At 40.7% G+C, this 20,565-nt stretch overlaps 1 protein-coding gene across 2 annotated transcripts in view; it reads right to left on the reverse strand.

Annotated features, from left to right (window-relative positions):
* SLC35F3 (solute carrier family 35 member F3) overlaps positions 1 to 18,825 on the reverse strand; it is a 169,822-nt gene extending 150,997 nt beyond the window's left edge. Inside the window, exons 1-2 of one of the 2 annotated variants that reach the window (XM_061471253.1) lie at positions 18,515 to 18,822; positions 18,010 to 18,239 (exon numbers count right to left, since the gene is read on the reverse strand). In XM_061471253.1, coding sequence (XP_061327237.1) covers positions 18,010 to 18,239; positions 18,515 to 18,567 — 283 coding nt within the window. In that variant the 5' untranslated portion in view covers positions 18,568 to 18,822. Of the gene's footprint in view, positions 1 to 18,009; positions 18,240 to 18,514 lie in introns of both variants that reach the window. The other variant, XM_061471255.1, reaches the window with a different exon arrangement.
* Between the last annotated feature and the right edge of the window lie 1,740 nt (positions 18,826 to 20,565).

The following is a 20,565-nucleotide window of genomic DNA, read 5'->3' on the forward strand; positions in this document are numbered from 1 at the left end:
GCAGAAACCTAGTTTTCTTCCTAGTTCTAGCCCTTCAAACCTGTTTGAAGGTTTCATGAACTCTCCTTTGCCTTTGATACTCTTCAGTATCTGTCTTATGCTATTTATTTCCTTACAAGTTTCCACAGAGCTTACATCATATGCGAATTTGGCTGCCTGCAATCCAGTGCTCAGTATGGCATTCCCACCCACGTAATCTTGCACTTCCACAGCAACCTTGTTTACTTGGTGTTTTATTCTGCTTTGTATTTTTTATTTACTAAATTGATTCAGAATGTTTTCCTTACATTTCCATATTTTGTCTCTGTTGTTCTGTTACTGCCAAAATATATTTTAATTGCCTTGTCATATATGCGCACGGATGCTTCAGCACATTGCAACTAATAAAACCGTAACTTAGGTGAGTTATGTGTTACTTGCTTTGTGAACTGACAATTTCATATTTTACAGGCAGGAGCACTGAGGGAAGGCCCAAGAAGCTTGCCCAGGCTCTTCAGAAAAAGCTGACTTAAAGGAGCAGAGAGCTTCAATGTAATTTACTAACATTTCATTCTTAGAGATGACTGACTGCACACAGAGTTGGAAATATATTCCTCTGCAGGACCTTATATTCATAATATTTATATTGGTGCCCAGGAGTTGTACAGATCCTATCATAAAGCATGAAACCAAACCCGACTTACAGCTTGGGGTGAAAGAATGACCTACAAGCTACAGATAAAACATGGTGCCAAATCAGGCAACAAAGTCCCTCTCAGAGGAAAATGACATCAAATGATCATCTTTATCACAGATACCAGGCTACACCTTAGAAACTCCACTAACAAGAAAATGAAGACTGAGGCAGCAGAATGAATCTAAGGTGCAGCCTTTACATTTGAGCATCTAACTCTCACTGAAATTAATTGAACTTAGACTTACCAAAACCTTTGAGGATCTCAGTCTTCTGCCCAGCCATACAGAACTTGAAAATTAGTCTAGGTAATTGAAGCTTAATTACTTCTAGCTTTCCAGACTACTGCTGGCTGATACTTATTACCTGGCACACTGACAAAACTGGTGTGTTTGATATAAGAATAAAAACCGGTACCCTTCCTTTTCTTCCCTTTGCCAATTTCCCTTCCTTGTCAAAGTCTACAACAGGAAGGCCATTAGATGGCTACCTCAGCCACATTGCAGTGCAATTCAATTCGGAAGACTGGTTATTTGCTTACAGTTGTATATGATGATCAGCTAACATATCCACAGAGTACTTCAAACTGCACATCACATCAATGAAGTGATTTGAATTTAGGAAGGAAAAAGAAAAATGAAAGTTGTATAGGGTATTTTGTCGTGATGTTCATGGGACATAATTTTCATTACAGAACCACACAGACAAAAAGGGCAGTTGTTGGAGAACGGAAAGCAGTAGTTACAACTTCACACATAACTACTTCCCGGTAGCTAAAATTAATTTCTCTCCCTCTCCTTCCATTCTTCTTGTTCAAATCACAGATAATCACTTGCAAATAATGTGTAGTTAATAGTGGCTCCTTAAAGATGACGGTTCCTTAGGTGAGGATTATACAGAACACACAGAGACTTGGGTTCTGTGTAAAAGACTGTAAGTCTCTTATAGTCTACAACTCTATGTAAGACTTGTGCATGACAAAATTTTTCCTATTTCCAAGAACCTGACCCAGAGTTAAAATTGATCACAAAAAAATGTGGTAATTAAAGTTTCTTGTCACATGCTGCATTTGGGATTCAGGACAGATAGATACTTGAAACTGTTAACACTGTTTTCCCCAAACTCTACAACTGATAGCTGTCTTCACTCTTCTTTCCAGGCTATTTATTTTAAGCTGGATTCTACTAGCTTGTGCTGCTGAAGTACTACTTATCTCCACCGAAATCAGCACAGAACCAACTTAAGTAAAATGAACAGTGTACTTGGTCTGAAGAGGGTTTTATGTTTAAGGAAATGGTGCTTCTTGCAAACAAGATTATCAGACGATTTCACAACATGGTGCTATAATATTTAATTGGTCACTCAGAAATATTACCAGGAGAAATAGATTTTCTCAAATAAATCAAGCATCCATCAAAACACTAATGTATACAGTTTTTAGTTTACATTAAATAAACTCCGAAGAAACCCTGACAGAAGGATGTTTCCTTATAGACAGACCATTGTATTAAAGATAATTGCTCAAGACGTGAATTACTTTGGATTATATTACATTCTGGAAAAACGACAAGATCAGATTGATGAAAAGAATTAAAACAGAGATCAATGATTATGTTAGAAAGGATAACTGAAGTATTTTGACACTGAATGGAATTATTTCTGGTTACACAGAAAAATTACTTGGTTTATTCACACACAGATTGACTTATAATGTATGTATAAGAGCAATGATGAAATCTTCTAGATTGCTATAATTTGCATAGACAAAAATTATATTTTATGTTGTGAAAAATATTAAATTAGTATTTTCAAAAAAATTTACACAGTCAGTAGAAACCATCTATTTGGGGCAATACTAATAATTAACATCCTAAAAGTTAATATATAAAAATGGATAATTTTAATCACACAGACACTGCACAATTTAAGTTATATATAATCCCGCAGGCTTGAAATTTGTGTATCAAATAGTTGCAGAAATATTTCCATGGAACTATAGCTCCCTGATTATTTAACTCAATAAAAACCATTGAAGACCTATCTTTCAATTTTTTGTAAACAGATGCATGACTTTACTTACAGCCATGGGCATTTTCAGTTATTATTTTCATTATTATACAGGTCCTTAATATTTTAATGTTCTAACATTAAAATTATAAAAATGATGAGAGGGATGAAGAGTATAATAGAATAGTTTCAGTTGGAACGGACCTACAATAATTACCTAGTCCAACTGCCTGACCACTTCAGGGCTGACCAAAAGTTAAAGCACATGATTAAAGGCATTGTAAAAATGACTCTTTAATACCAACAAGCTTGAAGCACTACCTTACAGCAATTACTGTAAGGATTAAACTTCATTTGTTAGCTAGTCCCCAAAGCTTATAAATGCAAAACTATTGGAGAAATACTATTTAAAGTAGGGAATGGTTGAGAACTGCTCTATTTTTAACCCTAAAAAAAAGAAAAAAAATGTAATGAAACCATCTTTAGGAGATGACAGAATAATTCAGCCTATTAGAAACATATCAACAGCAACAAAGAAGCAAGAAAGATCAGGAACTGCAAGGCTGGTTATTGTCAGAGAAATTTTCCATTTTCAACACTGAACCCAGATTTATATGATTAATTTTCTTTTAATAAAATTAGCTGCTGTTACACAAAGCAGATTACAGTGCAACTGGTTTAACCTTGTACTAGCTGAGAGCTATATATCTCAAGTGAAAGAAGCCTTTCTGCAATGTGTTGATGCACAGAAATTCAGCTGGAGCAGTTAATATCCAAGGTATTAACTAATATTTAATCTCTTTATCTACATCCCTCTTACTACTCCAGACTAATTCCTACAACTTTGGCTAAGGTTCTATAAGCCTCCTCCCGAAAATGTGTTTCAAGATCCAAATTGTCTCAACATCTGAGATTGTTTTACCTCCTCCTATTTTGAACTGCTGCAGAATGAAAGCTAGTTTCATTGCTCTCATGTTGTCCTCACCTAGCATAAATAAGCATGATCCTTTTCTTATAAATAATTGGAGGATCACAAATACTTACCGTCTACTCGCTTTCTGCATGGAAAAAAAGTGAAGTAAACAAAGGAATTCACTAGACATTTCCAGGGCAAATGCTCTTAGCTAGAAGTGAATTTACTATATGTCTTTACATCACCAGATAGCTACAACAGGTATGCTCTCAGCTGGATGCTGGGACCAGATCCAGTCTGCACTTGCATTTGAAAAGTGCAGAAAGCATTAGAACAGAAAAAGAGATGCTGGCCTTGTGATAGCATGTTGTGTTTGTAAAAATACTCTGGTTAGTTTACTCCTGGTAGTCTCTGGAGGTTTATGAGCGTCCAAGACTGCCAAACAGCACAGCTTTCGTAGACCTCTTACAAACACAGACCAGAACCCTCACTTCCCTTCAGGACTGCAGTATTCCTTCACACCATTAACTGCTGGTTTTAGTTGGGCAAAACTCCTCTTCGCTTCTATCAGAGTTTTACCAACATTAAGACTGAATGATTCCAGACTTTGAAAATAAAAAGAGGTTAATGCACTAATCCAGTCAACCAGTTTCATTAGATGGATTTAAAATTTTACCTGGGAGTTTCTCCAAGCTGCATCCCATACATCACTCACAGGGCCCTGTGGTGGGATAGTTTGACAACAATAAAAAAAAACCCTAAGTTGCATGTACAACATCTTTAGCATTTCATATTTCTTGATGAACCCCGTGATCCCATCCCACTGCACACCATCCTTTGTCCATATTTGCAAAGAGTCTCTTTTTTTATGTTCTTATTCCTCAGCTGACTGAATGAGGGCTGTCAAATCCTAACTAGCTTCCAAGTTATACAAATGATGAAATAGAATGCCTTTGTGTTATTGTTTTAAAAGGCTCCTGCCTCAGATCCATTCAGCGTCCCCCATACTAGTTTAGGTGGATTCTTTGTCCTCACATGAAGCGAAAAGACATGAACAATGGTTTGGCATATAGCAAAAATCAGGGACTTTGTGCTAAAGAATTTTTTATTTCTTGCTGGTAACAGACCTCTTTGAGGACCTTCGCCTCCTATCCCAGTGCTTCAATTAGCATGCCCTGTTAGACGTCTCAATCCTTATCTCCTAACCTAAAACTGCAAATGACTGTACGTATGTTTTCTCCTTTCAGCACCTGGGCTCCGAGTGGTCAGTTTTCTAGGCAATGGGAAGAAAGCATGGTCTCTTCTCAATTGTTGTAGATGCTTTCTACTCGTGTTGGGACAAACTATTAAGTACTAATTAAATACCAAGTTCAAGATGAAAGAAAATTAAAACTGCACATCTATTAAAAGAAATAATTCTTCTGTAATTTAAATGGAGCTCCTCAATAGTGCTCAGGAACATATAATAAAGACCATTTATGGGTAGGTGTAATTGGATGCAGTTGCCTTAGGAACAGATGTTCAGCATATAAAGCAGGAAGCCTGTTTAAAAGGCAAACTCAAAGATTTAAGCCCGGGGGGTGAAACCTGGCTTGACTAAAGTTACTGACAAAAGTGCCATGGGCTTGATTGGAGTCGGGGTTCATTCCAACACCTCTTCTAATTCTCTCCTATTTGCAACATTATTTTGACTGCTGAGCTGAATAATACATTACTTTGACCAAGAAGTGCTCTACTGGAGATGCATTTCCCAGCTTCCTTTGTTCAATAAAGTCATCAAGACATGAGAAGTACTTAGGGAGTCATAAGAGAGTCTAGGCTTACACTCTTGAGATTCTGGTATCATTCCCGCTTCCAACGTATTTTTATTATGTAGAAGAGATACTGTGCTTTTAGAGAAGTGTTATTGTAGGATGTAAAAGAATCTGACATGCAGAAAGAAAACACTGTCTGGTATATGAATGCCATTTTAAAGTAACATGAATAGCAAAGATACCTATAAAGATGCGAGGCAAAAATCTGTTCATTTTCTGAGTTTTCTAGAAATACAGAATGACTAATATTGTTTGCCAGAATTATTTCCAGTGAGATTCAACTTCTATTATGCACATACCAGAAACAAAAGGTCCAAAGTATTGCTCCCAATACAAGATTCAAGACATGGGTTTTGTCCATACATTTTTCTACAAAGAATATACCTGTTATGCTTCTATGATTTACTGCCCATCTTTGTTTCCATTTGGAGAAATATTATAGAACACAAAACCATTCAGCCTGTATGAAGTCAGAACACATATACAGCCCTCTACCTCTTGAAGTAACTATTTGCAAAAGTCAAAGAATTTCCTATAGAAACTGAACCACATATTACTAAGATGTAAAGTTTGAAACAACAAAAGGTACTACATTTTCTTTTTGCATTTGAAACAAGAAAAACAAATAAAGGAGTTGTTTATTAAATAAGTTGTATTTTAAATAATATTTCCCAAAGACTGAGAAATAATTTTATGAGCAGGAACCAGAGGTTACATTTTACAGTGCACTGTCATACAACTGTGGGAATGCAGTGATTTAAGATGAGATTTAAGATGTCCTTTTGCACTCTTCATGTATTCTCCCAGGATAACTTGACAAGCTGAAGAAACCATCCAGGAGTCAGATAGCCTCCTGAAATCCATGAAGCAATGCATACAGCAGCTCTATTCCAACATTTTAATCTTGTTTTTCATTCAAACTCATGCATTTTCCCAGACTGAAAAAGAGAATCTTTGGAAAAAGGGCTATAAACCCTACATACTGGAAGAAGGTTCACGTTCACGTGGCTGGATGCCGGGGTCCCACAATATACTTACAATACTAATTAAATGTGGGCTTACGTTCATTCTCAAGACCCACCTTCACTCCCATGGCTATAGAGACACCTTAAACTGTTTCTGAACTCCTGTTTGCACCATAATTCACTTTGTCTGGGCATAATCTCTGGCTTGAATAATACCCGAGTTCCTAAATTACAGTGTCTGTAAATTGGCAATGCATGTAAGAAATAGCTGAAATAGAAGTCCTTAAAAACAGAGGCCTGTACTCCCCACACACGTATAAGCATCAGGAAGCCAAATCTGTAGGAAAAAAAAAGCCTTTTCTGACCTTTTCTCACTCCTCTTGCTCAACTTGAAAGTGGTCCAAACTCCTAACTTTGATTACAGACATTTTTCCATGGCTCTACTGACTCTCAGGGTTTCATTTGTTGCCTTTTTCTACTTTTATATCAATTTGTAATTTCTTCTCTTTAACTAGCCTCTGAAAATCAAGCCTAAACATATTTTTGATTTATAAATGCCTGTTTCTGAAAGGAAGAAAAATCCACAACTGAGAAGTTAGCAGGCTAGTGGTACACTGTAAAGCTAAATGCTATACAGCAAAAAATAATTTCAGCAAAAATACAAGGAACAATATGTTTTCTATTATTCATTTCTGTTCCATGGAAAGTGCTACCCAAAACCATAAGCAGTGGCTAATGTCTAAACTGGAAAATTAAACATGATTTCCATAAGAATATTATCATTTCAGTTTGCCCAAACAAATACTAGTACAGATGGCTGCATATTTTATTGAATCAGTCTGAAAGCTTTCAAAAGACATTGCATAAAGTGCGAACGAGAGCCAACAGAATCATAAAGCCATGAAGATGTGTTTCCTGTTTCATGGTGTAAACACTGCATGGTTGATGTTAATCCTGACACTGAGTATTTCAGCTAGGGCAAAAACTGGCAAGCAGATAATCCCTACAGAACACCCAATAAACCACATTGTCTGGATACAAGTTACTGTTTGAAAAAGTCAACTCCAGGCTTTCAGGACATGACCATGAAGAAAACATCATCATCCCCACAGAAGCACACTATCTCTGAAGAGGCAGATTCTCTGTTCACTTCCCATCTGAGCACAAGCCTGTTCTCTGTTCATACCAACTGCATAGATCTGGCAAAGCTGAAGCAAGATACTCTGGATGAGGCAGAGCCCTCAGACTGCTACAGGGCTCACAAACAGCACAACTACTAGTTTAAGAATCAAATGACTTTGCCTTCTCTAGCATACATGAACAGTGTACAAGCTCCTCTTTCATGCTACTTTGGTACCTTATAGCTGGTGTGAAGAAAAGATAATGAAGAAAAGTGTCCAATCTGTGCTATTTCTAATATAAATGTAAAGAAAAATATGATAGAACTCTTTGGGTTGTCACTATCAGATTACCTCTCCCACCTATCATTTATATTGCAGTGGGACTAGCAGAACTTTGCACCACTGTTCAAAACTGAAAAAATGGTTGCTGCCTTTAGACACATAAGGCCCCTTTTCACAAACTATTGCATGGGGACCAGTTACAGCACAGCAAAAAGTATATTTAATTGCAAGATCAGGAACTTGTTATTTTACTAGGAGCCAGTTCCAGGCCCTTGTCTTGGAGAAACTCAAAGAAACTTCAAATTTCCTTGCCTCTTATGACTGGCTTGCTGAGTTAACACATGCTGTTGGCTAATCCTTATTTTTCTAAATGTGAGGCCACCTAAATTCTTACACTTGTGAAATAGCTTTTCTCAGGGAAAAAAAAAAAAAAAAAGCCCAATTCTTACATTTGCCGGGTACACTCATGAAAACAAAATGACAGGAAGCAAAATAAGGCATATTTGGTACAAAAATGAACATCACAAGGCCATCAAGTTCAAGAGAAAAATAGAGGTGTTTGAAACCACTTAGATGCACTTTTTTATAAGGGGATCTGGCTGAGTGCAGCACAAGCTTGACAAAGTTTAAAGAAGATTAAATCAGGGAACACCACCCCCACATGCCTCCTATCTATGGCATGTTTCAAGGAGTGGTTCATAAATGTTTCTCTGTGGCCTTCCATCAATCACAGTATGTTTTTTCTTCCACAAATGTGCGAGGAATGAAATAATATGCTAAGTGAAGATAATCAGGTAATCAAAACTGCTCAGGGAAACAGGTTCCACAATAAGATATATGGCATGAAGGCTATGCTGGACCTTGCTCTCACCAACAAGGAGGGCTTGATGGGGAACATGGAGACCAGTGACAAGTGGAACAAGTATCAGGTTCCTCAGGGATCATTATTGCACTGGCACTGTTTAACATCTTTATCAGCCACATAGACAGTCATGGACAGTGGGATTGAGTGCACCCTCAGCAAGTTTGCCGATGACACCAAGCTGTGTGGTTTGGTTGATAGGCTGGAGGGAAGGAATGCCATCCAGAGGGACTTGGACACGCTTGAGAGGTGAGCTGATGCCAACCTCATGAAATTTAACCGTACCAAGTGCAAGGTCCTACACCTGGGTCGGAGCAATCCCAGGCACAGCTACAGGTTGGGCAGAGAAGAGATTCAGAGCATCCCTGTGGAGAAGGACTTGGGCGTGTTGATTGACAAGAAGCTCAACATGAGCCAGCTTCAGTGTGCGCTTGCATCCCAGAAAGCCAACCGTATCCTGGGCTGCATCAAAAGGAGCATGACCTTTGAGCGTGTGAAGGGAGGTGATTCTCCCCCTCTACTCCACTCTTGTGAGGCTTCACGTGGAGAACTGTATCCAGCTCTGTGGCCCTCAGTATAAGAAGGATGTTGACCTGTTGGAGTGGGTCCAGAGTAGGGCCACAAAGATGATCAGAAGACTGGAGCACCTCTCCTATGAAGACAGGCTGAGAGAATTGGGATTGTTCAGCCTGCAGAAGGCTCAGGGGAGACCTTACAGTAGCCTTCCTGTACTTGGTAGCACTTCCAGTGTGGAGGCCCTACAAGAAACCTGCAGAGGAAATTTTTACAAGGGCATGTAGGGGTAGAAAAAGGGGAAATGGTTTTAAACTGACAGAGGGGGAATTTAGATATTAGGAAAAGTCCTCTATTGTGAGGGTGGTGAGGTTCTGGCACAGATTGTCCAGAAAAGTTGTGGATGCCCCATCCGTGGAGTGTGCAAGGCCAGGTTGGATGGGGCTTTGAGCAACCTGGTCTAGTGGAACGTGTCCCTGCCCATGGCATGGGGGTTTGACCTAGATGATCTTTAAGGTCCTTTCCAGCCCTAACCATTTTATGATCCTATGTCTAGCTACTCCCTAGGTAGAAACCATGATTTGCAGATAAATTTCTTTCTCCAGACATAAATGCTCATTATATTACTGTTCTCAGAGTAGTCATAATTCACTAGTGACAGTGGAAAGCATGTGGCTTCGGCTTCCATAAGAAAGAAAGAAGCAGAACTACAACCTCAGTTGCTCCAGAAAAGGCCATTTTGGCAAAGGGCTAAAGTTGCCTGTAAGTAACTTTTCCAACCCTCTCTTTATCTAGACGCTTATTTGACCTCAAGTAGATGGCATCAATTATCAGCAGCTTTTGATTTGCACCAGGAATATGAAACACAAGCACCTTATTACATTATAGAGAAATTGGGGAACAAAACCTCACTTTGAAGATAGCCCTGACATGAATCAGAACTTGGTAAAATTAGCTATTAGGCAAATGAGCTTTGCTGGTGATGCACTAAGCAATTTCAAGAGGGACAAACATCTGGGATCATGAGTCTTTGTCCTTTTGTGGCTCAGTGTTTCAGTAATACTACAGTTACACAACAGCATCTGATATTACCATAGACCAGCAGACTTTGAAGTCAGATTCCAATGCATTATCTTATGCAACTAATTGCTCTTATTAAGCAAATCATTGATTTAAGTTGCAAATATGCACCACACAGTACGCTCCAGAAGTATTACAGAAATTTACCCTGATGAAGGGCCTACAATAAAGATAGTTCTAAAAATAAGCGTTTGTTCATAATTCTTGATAGTCTCTAAGCTTGCTTCCTCATTATTCCTTATCAATACAGAGTAATTTGTGGGTTTAGCCACAATCCATTCTTATGGATTCAATGCATTGATTAGTGAACACATTCACATTTCTATTTAAAAAAAAACCCAATACAGCTCCCCAGTGAAAGGAGTCTCAAATGCTAGGTAACACTCTCCTTCAAAACTGTTAACATGGGCCCTGGCTTTATAAGGTCATACAACTAACTTTAAGAGTAGATTTTCACTATAGAGATTTTGGTGGTATATTCTCCCAAAACAAAAACATTCAATGATAAAGTTTGTGAAGGACATAAAATAAATGCTGGAATCCAACAAACCCCTAATTGCTGTCCCATGGACTGTTTTGCATAAATGGTGTACAGCAGATTAAAGCTGCACTGACAAAAAGAAAGTTGAAAGCAACCAATTAATTCGTTTAAACGGGAAACAAACAACAAAAAAAGAGAGACTATTTCTAGGTGGTTATTTTTAGTTTCTTTTCTCTGTGAAAACTAGACACAAACTATAAAATACTTCACCAGCTGCCTAGTTAAAAGTGGTGGTTACTTAAGCCTACACAGTTAATTTGTTTAGTAAACAAGTTACTAAATGTTCACTAAACATAATTTACTAAATATTTACCCAAAAATTCAAAATGTTTAGCACAGCAGTTTAAATCACAATTTGCTTGGCTTCCCAGCAAGCAATTTAAAACTTAAAATTTGTAATTAATGAGGCTCTGCATTCAACAGGAACCAGGTTTACTGCTTAACATTGTCCAAAAAATACTTTTCTTTCCACCTGCCAAAAGCCAAAGAACTCTCATGTCTCTTCTCCATTGGAATTGTCTTGAAAAAGAAACTTCTGAAAGGCTGGCTGTATTTCAATTTCCCTATTTCTTTAAATATTCATAAGGTACCTTTGCAGCTGACTAGTATTCCAAACCTGTACTCCTCTGCACTGTCTCCCATGGCCAGATTGTGCTACTCCATACTCATTCTCAGTTGCAAGACCAGCCAGGGTTGAAGCCCACAGGGGCCAATGGGTTCCTTTTCCATTGAGAAAAGTCTCCTGTAATATCCTGGGACATCCGCTGCAGGTTTATGATTAGGTCTCTGAAAAATTTTAAGAGACTGTTTCTGGGGACAGCTCTCCTGTTACAATGAGTATACAGGGAAATGTCTTTACAAGTTGCTGTGTGAGCTGTCCTGTGGATGTAAATCAGTAGTGTCCCTGGTTTGTGTACAACCATACGCAAGTTTATGTTGCAGCAGACAATTATAGCTGATGTGTGAAACAATAATGCTACAGAACTTTCAATTCTGCTATGCAATTCATTGCCATTGCTTTATTTCACCTGTAGGAGATATGTCCTGGGTTCAGCAGTAGCAGTCATGTTTCTCCTTCTTGGTAGCTGGTGCAGTGCAGTGTTTTGACTTTTGGCTCGGGAACAGAGCTGATAGCGATGTTTTGGTTTGGCCAAGGACTTTGTGAGCCTCATGCTCTGCCAGGGAGGAGGGGAAGCCAGGAGGAAGCAGAGACAGGACACCTGACCCAAACTGACCAAAGAGGTATTTCATACCACAGCACGTCATGCCCAGGATGTAACTGGGAGTGAGCCGGAAGGGCTGGGAGACGGCAGGGTTGGAGGAGGTATGGGTCGGTGCTTGGTCGGGCTGAGGGGGGGCAAGTTATCGGTCGGCTGGTGGTGAGGTGTTGTATTCTCTTCCCTTGTTATTTCCTTTATCATTGTTATTATTGGTGGTAGCAGTAGTGATTTGTGTTATGCCTTAGTTACTAAACTGTTCTTATCTCAACCCGTGGGAGTTGCATTCTTTTCGATTCTCCTCTCCGTCCCTCTGGGAGTAGGGGGAGGGAAAGAAGGGGGGGGGGGGGGTGAGTGAACGAGTTACCTGACTGGGTTTAAACCACGACAGAGATACCATGTTTTCTTAGCTGTTCTTGTTAGCATAACACTTAGTTATGTTAGTATTGCCAATGAAAAGCATGAAAAAAAAATAATCAGGCCTGTTAATCAGGCATATATTTTCACTTGTCTTCTAAGTTTTGGGGAGTGGAGGGCAAGAACGGGGGTTGACCTATAAATGGACAATGGGTAGCTATCCACGTTTCTCTCTCAGAATAAAACATCTAGAGATTACTCCATGTGTTCAGCTGAAAAGCAAGATTCGCACTTTGCAAGAGGATCGTTTGACCACAGGAGCAGCAACATGAACACCACCAAGTCTTGCATTAGTTATAGCAGCATTACATTCAGTATTTCTGTATTGGAAAGCAAGTAATCAGTTTTAAATTAATTGCTTACATCTGGCCTGAAAATGGCTTTCCTGGGGAAACCAATACTCTTCAATTTCTGCCTTTCAACTTCTGAAGATTCCTGTATATCACCTCAAAAAGATAAGTTAAATTCTTGCTAGGATGCAAATATGCAAATTTGCACCAATTTCAAGCATTAATAATTTTACCCTGATTCATATCCCCACTGGATTAGCTTTTAGTCAGTGTGAAACTTACAGCATTCAATGACACATTAAAAGCAGATCACAAGAAGGAACACCAAAGATCAGCTGGAAACACTCATCTTTAGCTGTATAACTGATGCTTCAACATTTACAAGGGTACAATGTTCATACTTTTAATTAGCTAAAACCAACACTGACTTACTACCTTGAAGGGCCATCAAAGTTCAGTCACTGGGGCATTTTCATACTCAGACAATTATGCTTTCTGAGCAATGCCCAGGGTATTTGTAAGCTAGTGTGTTCCAATATATTACTTGTATTGGTGATGGCACTTAAATTCCATGTCCAGGTCAAGACCTACTATGTGACATGCCGGATAAGTACTACATTGAAATTCTGGACATTACAACTGTTGGGTTTATTTTATTACAGTTGAAATCACTATGAAGAAACATTAAAAATAGGAAGCTAACATTTAAAGTAGCAAGGAGGAGAAAAGGCAGTGAACTTCAGTTATTGGACACCATCTTTCCCTTTCACCTGAGCAACAATATGCCAACTTAGAAGTCATCACTGGAACAACCTGGAATTATTCATAAGGTCAAAGTCTCATAGAAATGCATGTTCACAAGCTGTGCCACAGACCGTGGTCAATTCTTATGAAATAAATAGAACTGAGAGGATTTAAAAGTATTTTTTCTGCAGGTAGAGTAACATCTGTATGCACACAAAGAAAGTAAGTGAATAAAAGTGAGAGGCCAGGTGGTCTCTTGGGCATCTAAAAGGAGGGAGGGACCCATGTAATCCTGATTTATCCATAACAAGACTGTATTGTGTAAGAACACATGCTACAGGTACTTCAAAGTGCCTGTTTAGAAGAAAAATCCTATTCTTAAAAAAGGAGTAGAAGCAGGTGATCTGTAGGAAGAGGCAAAGTTTGTACAAAAGGGATAGTTGGCTCAAGCCCACATGAATGTCTTTAAAATACTAATCACATAATGACAGACTGAGATATTGAATCACTGCAAAATAGACCTAGTTAATGTAGAGAAAAATGAACGTTTTGCAAAGGTGCTAGCTGTGCACATTTCGTGTGGAAACAAGGGCCCTACCACTTGCTACAATAATTAAAATAGACAGGTCTTCCATACTGATCAGCAAGACAATTCAAAAGTTTAGTGACATCTGTATTTCTAAAAATATTTAGAAATCTAAGTCCTTCTGATAATGGCATGAAATGGAAACTTACATATGTCTGTTCACCTCCAAACTTGTCTCTGCTATTAAACTGAAGTCACAAGCTTTTAGAGGCAGAAATCATGATAATTTACTTAACCTTCATGGAAGAGAACAGCACTCCTAATACAGCCTTAATAATGGTTTCCTTTCCATGCAAAAACAAAGGCTGTCACTGGGATCTACAGTGATCAGCCTTTTTGTGGGGTTTCATGTTTGGTTATTTTTTGTTGTTTATTTTTGCTTTGCTTTTTAATTAAGTTCTTTCATCCCTATGTGTTAATTAAAAAAAAATTAAAAGTCAATACCTCTTGTTGATAACTAGGATTTCACAAATGTTAAGCTCTCCTATTAATGTAGCTGCATCAGAGTATGACTCTACAATCTGACTGCACCTTAATATGTGTTTCTTCTCCTCTGCCTTTGCATTTCAGAAATCAAATCAGATGCTGCAGAATAGTCCCCATGGGACAAATACGAATATTGGATTTAGACTGGAGAGCAGTTATTCACATAATTAGTTACCCTGAAAATCAATAGTTAGAATTTCAGAAAAACAAGAACTGCCAGATTGGATCAGACTAAACACAACCCTATCACTCTTTCTAAAGGTAGGCACATGCTACAGAGAGAAGCAAAACAAACCCTCAAGAAATCAGCCCCCTCCCAGCCTAATTCTTAATAATGATGTTTTGAATTCTGAATAATGACGTTTTGAATTCTGAATAATTTTCTGAATAATTCTGAATATTCTCTCTAGTATGTTCCCAATTTATTACAGTCACTGCTGTCAAATACAAGCCCTTGAATTCCCAATCTCAAGAACAAATTGCATGCTTTCTTAAAAACTGTTTCTTTTTCCATCAGTTTTTAATTAACAGCTTTTCACCTTCACTGACTGTCCACCTGTTTTTCTCTTACGACACAATAAGAAGGAAAACCCTCTATCTGCCTGAGCAATATGTGCCAGTACCTTCCATACTTTTGTTTCAACCTCTTTAAGGTAGACAACCAAACTCCTGAGATTCTTTATAGAATGCCTGTACTCTTTCTCCTTACTCATCCCAGAGCCTTCTGTAATCTTTTTTTGAAAGACAACCAATATTACACAGTATTTCACTAGACTGTACCACTAAATTCTTTGAAGGCATCGTAACGCAGGCAGTATGTTACATTATTCCAGTTCCTAAAATCTAGTTTGCAAGTGCAGTCAAACAGCAGAGGTCTTCCCTGAGCTGCATACAGTCACAAGCTATTCCCTCTTAGCAGCTGATGTGATAATGTGAAATTCTGCAGGTAATTTCAGCATTCTCAGGAAAGATGAGGCTTTTATTTGTAATAATTGAATGTAATCTGTTGACATCTGGCCTATTCACCTTGCTGGGTCAGGTCTCTCTTGAGTAATGATGAGTCCTTTCTCATTCTGTCCAATCCATATCAGTTTATGTCTTTAGCAGATTTTCACTTCTTTCTCCTCTCTTTCCATCTAATTTATAAGTATATTAAACACTGGACTTGCTACATAAGCTTGAGGTATCCCAATATGTTTAAAACGCTCAAGTTTTCATCACTGCAAAACTAGTCTCCAAGAAATTTTGATGTCATGGCATGGGGTCAACACTATCTCTGATTACCTCTGGTAGTTTCTATCATGGAGTTTTGTTAAAAAAAAACCTCAAAAAATGTCCTGAATGTCTCCAACAATTTTATACATGCATGCACAGATACATACACACATACATATATATATAAACAGTCTACAGAAAGTATGAAAGAAATACACTTCCGTGCGAAAAAAAAACACAACAAACCAGATCTTGCCCTACAGGTGATTTAGTTACAATAAAAAGAATGTCACTGAGAGAGACCAACTCTAGATCAGGCTAGACTGCAGACTTACTTTCCAGAAAGTAGGTCCATTGTTAATGCGTACTGTAATTGCACTCATAGCGCCAGCAACACCTAAATGTCTACAGGCATACACAATAAGATAACAAGAAGTACCCAGGGTGCAATCTGAACTTAATACAAATTGTTTGTTCACACTTCTTGAGACAATTTCTAACTGGGAAGTCACACAGAAAGTCCACACCCCAAAACTGGGCTTAAGCCCAGCTTGAAGGAGCATTCCAAGAGGTTTCAAAGTAGCTGTCACAGACTCGACTTTCCCACTTTTGATGATCTACCCCATTTACATGCATTCAGCCAGCTATTCAGGTGATGCAGACCAACACAGCTTTGCTTAAGCCATGCCTTATTATCCCAGCTAGAGAGATGGATCTTTTCTTCAGTGTCCTCTTCTGCATTCATAGCAAGTCAGATTTTAAATTGGCAATAACTTCACATAACCTATTATTCTTAGACACACATTTATGCAACTCAGACACTTTGTATATTTATCCCCCACCATTACAACTCAAGTATGTAATTTGGTTATTCAGAACAAGTTATGAGAGGAAAATACAACTAGAATAGCAGGCTTAAGCTTGCAATTAACTTTTTCAGACACAGTTATAAATTTCAACAAATAGGATATAATTGAGCAGCCAGCATGACCTTTATTATTTCAGAAAGTTCAGCCATAGCAGCTCAGTGCGACTTCAGCTGGGTTGTTAGTCACTCTTTCAGACAGAAGCACTAAAATCCAACTCAGTCTGGCATCAGCATATGAACTGATCCTGAAAACTGACCTGAATAAGCATTACTCTCAAGAATGGTCCCAATCCAGGCAATGGAATTGCTCTCAGAGAAATCCCATATTCCCTGTGAGTAAAGTAGCAAATAACAGATATTTCTGCCATAACTGCAATCAAAAAAAAAAAGGAAAAAAAAATAAAAAGGCTCTTAGAGAAGAAGTCTTAGAATATTTACTAGTAAAGTCCTATTATCAAGCAACCAGGAGTTGCTCTTCACAGAGAAACTGAACTAGTCCTGTGTACCATGCTTTCTTGTATCATTTTCTTCCCTTATAAGCACACTGACAAACAGATAATCCAAGAGTATTTCAGAATGCTTACACTAAATAGAAAGAACAACATAAAAACACTTTATCAGAGCCAGTCTTCCTTGCAAAGCAATTATTTCTGTTACAGCAGAATCCTCACAGCAAAACCCCCATGTGATGCTGCAAACGACATTAAGACAACCAAAATATTTTAATGCTTCAGTTAATTGGTAAATTGCACTTCTAACTTGTTAATTCATGCAGCTGCCATTGTGGCAATTAATGACGGGCAAGAGCGAGCATTACACACAAATGTACTAGTTGATATATTACAGCCAATCAAGGTATCACTTCCTTTGTAAATCATGTGGAGGAATACAGCTCCACTGTCTCTCTTCATATTGATATCATAGGAAGTTTCTCAAGTGCAAGCATAGGGAAGGAACAGTTCCACTTGACATAAGAAAACGCATAATATTCAGATCAAGTGCTGTGAAAATCTGACCCCTAAAACAACAGAAAGATGCTCTGAACTCATTACCTGTGAAAACGGTATGTGCATGAATGCACTGGGGCTTTTACACAGCTGTCACAAACATTGTAATCAGCATCACTAAGTGTGTCTGCAACACTAAGACAAATATTTGACCTATTTTCTCAGCAGAATTTAGCTGTCGTGATTCTTTAGCACTCCACTCCTGTGAGCCAGCAACTGCATCACGGGCACGGAATTCTTCGCAGAGTGAGAGCACTCCCATGGGGCGAATTGCTCCCAGGGGCAAAGCGATCAGTCCCTCCAACCCGCACTCATCAGCCGCCTCCGGGTCGGGATGACCCCCTGCAAAGCCCCGGTGCCCGTCCCGCTCCCCGCAGCCGCCCACGCCCGGCCGCGCCGCGGACTCACGTTTGTAGCTGGCGGCCCAGGGCTGGTAGCCGTAGTAGCCGGTGATGCGGAGGATCCGCTCCTCAATGGAGGTGAGCCCCACGGAAGCGCTGGTGAGGTCCTCCACGGAGCGGGACCACTTCAAGTCCTCTTTGATGGCCTCGTCCACCACCAGGTACTTCAGCTGCCGCAGCTGCGGGCTGATGTCGGACAGCCGCCGGGGACTGACATCGGGGGAGCGCCGCATGCCGCTGCGGGCCGGGAGAGGGGCGTCAGCGGGGGAACGGGGAACCGCAGCTGCCAGCGCCGCCGCCCTGCCCCGGCCCGAGGCGAAGTTGGCGGCGGGACCTCCGCCGGCAGGTGAGCGAGACCGGCGACGGCGGCACCGCAAACTTTCCTTGCCGCTCTTCACCGGAGCGACCCCCAGGAGCGAGCAGGCGGTGTCGCCGGCTAAGGTGGGGTAAGGTGAGGTGGGGTGGGGTGTCCCCGTCCCTCCCCGCCCGTCCGGCCCCGCAGCGGTACTCACAGGGTGGCGGCTTTGCCCCGCGAGGAGCCGTTGGGGAACTCCCGGATCCCCATGGGGAGCAGCAGCGATGGCTGGGGGGCGCCCAGACTTCACGGTGGGGCGAGCCGGCGGCGCTCACCGGCCGGAGAAGAGGTGGAAAAGAAGGAAGGAGAGGAGAGAGCGGGTAGGAGGAGGCCGCCGTGGCAGAAGATGCCCGGGCTGGCTCTCACTCCCAGCGGCAGAGGCGGACAGGGAGCCGGGCTACTGCCGCTGCCGCCTCCGAGGCGCTGCCGCCTGCGAAGCGCCAGCGGCGGGGGCCGGGCCGGGCGCGCTCCGCGCCCCCCACCCCGCGCGTTGCCGCCGGCCGCCAGTAGGGGGAGCCCCGCGGCACCGCAGCCGCCCGTAACACTCGCCCCCTGGCGGGCAGCTGTGAGGCGGGGCGCGGGTGGCTTCTCCTTCCCCGGCGGAGCCACCGGCTCCTTGCTCGGGCGAGGAGCGGCCCGTGCCCGCTCCCGTGCTGCTCCCGCACCGCCGGTGGGGCGGCCTCCAGTTGGGTGTTCGGAGCGCGGCCGCCCGAAGGTAGCGCTGCTCTGGTGAGTGGCTTGTCGTTGGTGGCAGCGACCCCTCTGAAGGGGCGATGGAACAGGGCTGCTGAACCCAGACCACAGGCACCTGACCTTACATCAAGCAACATTTTTTTACGTGTTTTCAAACACACCACCTAACTTAAGTGGAAAAGATGCAGTTAAGCTTAAATAAATGTGGAAGCATCGATGTGTACGTTGTACAAACACTGCACAGACAACAGATTTGAACTCTGACAACTAGACAAAATCTGATGACCTGTAAGTAGTGTTAATTGAAGTTAAAGAAATTTTTGTGTACATCTGTGTGTCTCAGGGAAAAAGATGATGAAGTTCTAGGAGAAAGGACTGCTCCCTTTCAGCACTTCAGCACTGCACAAGCTGTTTACCTGGACCATTACAACACTAAGGAACTGAATGTGCAAGCAAGCTGGTATCGGTTAAATGCAACCTTTCATTACCACTGAATGTAATGTTACAGGATTGCTGCATAGTTAACAGAAAGAGAAAGCAAAAAAATCTCCATCTTAAATACCATCTTAAATATAATGTACTAAATAAGACACTAAATCTATTTATTTCCTATGCAACCCTTAATTTGAGCCTGTGAAATTGAAAATGTTTGTGGCTGAGGAGGTCAGTTCCAAAGTGTCGTACAGGTGAATAGCAGTGGACAAGCAGAGAGCAACCGCTAGCTTTTGATGCTGCCAACCTTGCAAAGTGATAGAGATCCTTGTGGGGTATACAGACCAATGCAGGAGGATGGTTTAGGTTGAGAGGATGAAAACACAATGCCCACTAAATCTATGGATATGGTTACTATCTTAAGTCTCTTCAAGGCATTCAGGGCAGCAGGAGAGATAACAGGCATGAATGGAATTAAACTTCGCAGTCAGACCTCTGAAGTCTACCATCATTCCACATACAAAGCCCATGCTTTGTCTGGCTTTAACTGATGGACAAGGATAGGATTCAATCTGAGAATTGCCTGTAATACTGCATGTACCTACCCAGTGTCAAATTCCTCCATTTTTACAGGTAAACATTTTTGAAGAGTACTAAACTCAACATAATACAGGTCCAGAAATGTAAGTCTGTGCTCCATACAGGACTAAGTCACATTGGCATAAGAAAACGGTTAGTATGAAGTTCTGACTCCTAGAGCAACCACAGATTCCAACAACCAAGCAAACAGCATTGTTGACCAACCAGCCAGTGATACCTGCCGAGTGCTCACTTACCTCTGGGCATGGGCTGGTGCAAACTAGTAAAGGGTTGGTCAGCCCTGCTAGAAATTTTGCCTCCATCACTGACGTATTTAGCTGCCCATATTACACACATCTCCCCTTTAATACACCAGAACCATCTCATTCCTCTGTCCAGTATAGACTGTTTTCCTCCTGTTTTATTCTTTCCCAGCTGCTGTCATTTCAAGGTGTAAATGAAATGATGGATGGGTGTTAATACTTTCTCCTGTGATGCAGGCAA

Source organism: Pezoporus flaviventris, unplaced genomic scaffold (assembly GCF_033815535.1).
Source record: "Pezoporus flaviventris isolate CSIRO_AGI_PZ_B2104156 unplaced genomic scaffold, CSIRO_AGI_Pfla_v1 ptg000066l, whole genome shotgun sequence".
Classification (NCBI taxonomy): domain Eukaryota; kingdom Metazoa; phylum Chordata; class Aves; order Psittaciformes; family Psittacidae; genus Pezoporus; species Pezoporus flaviventris.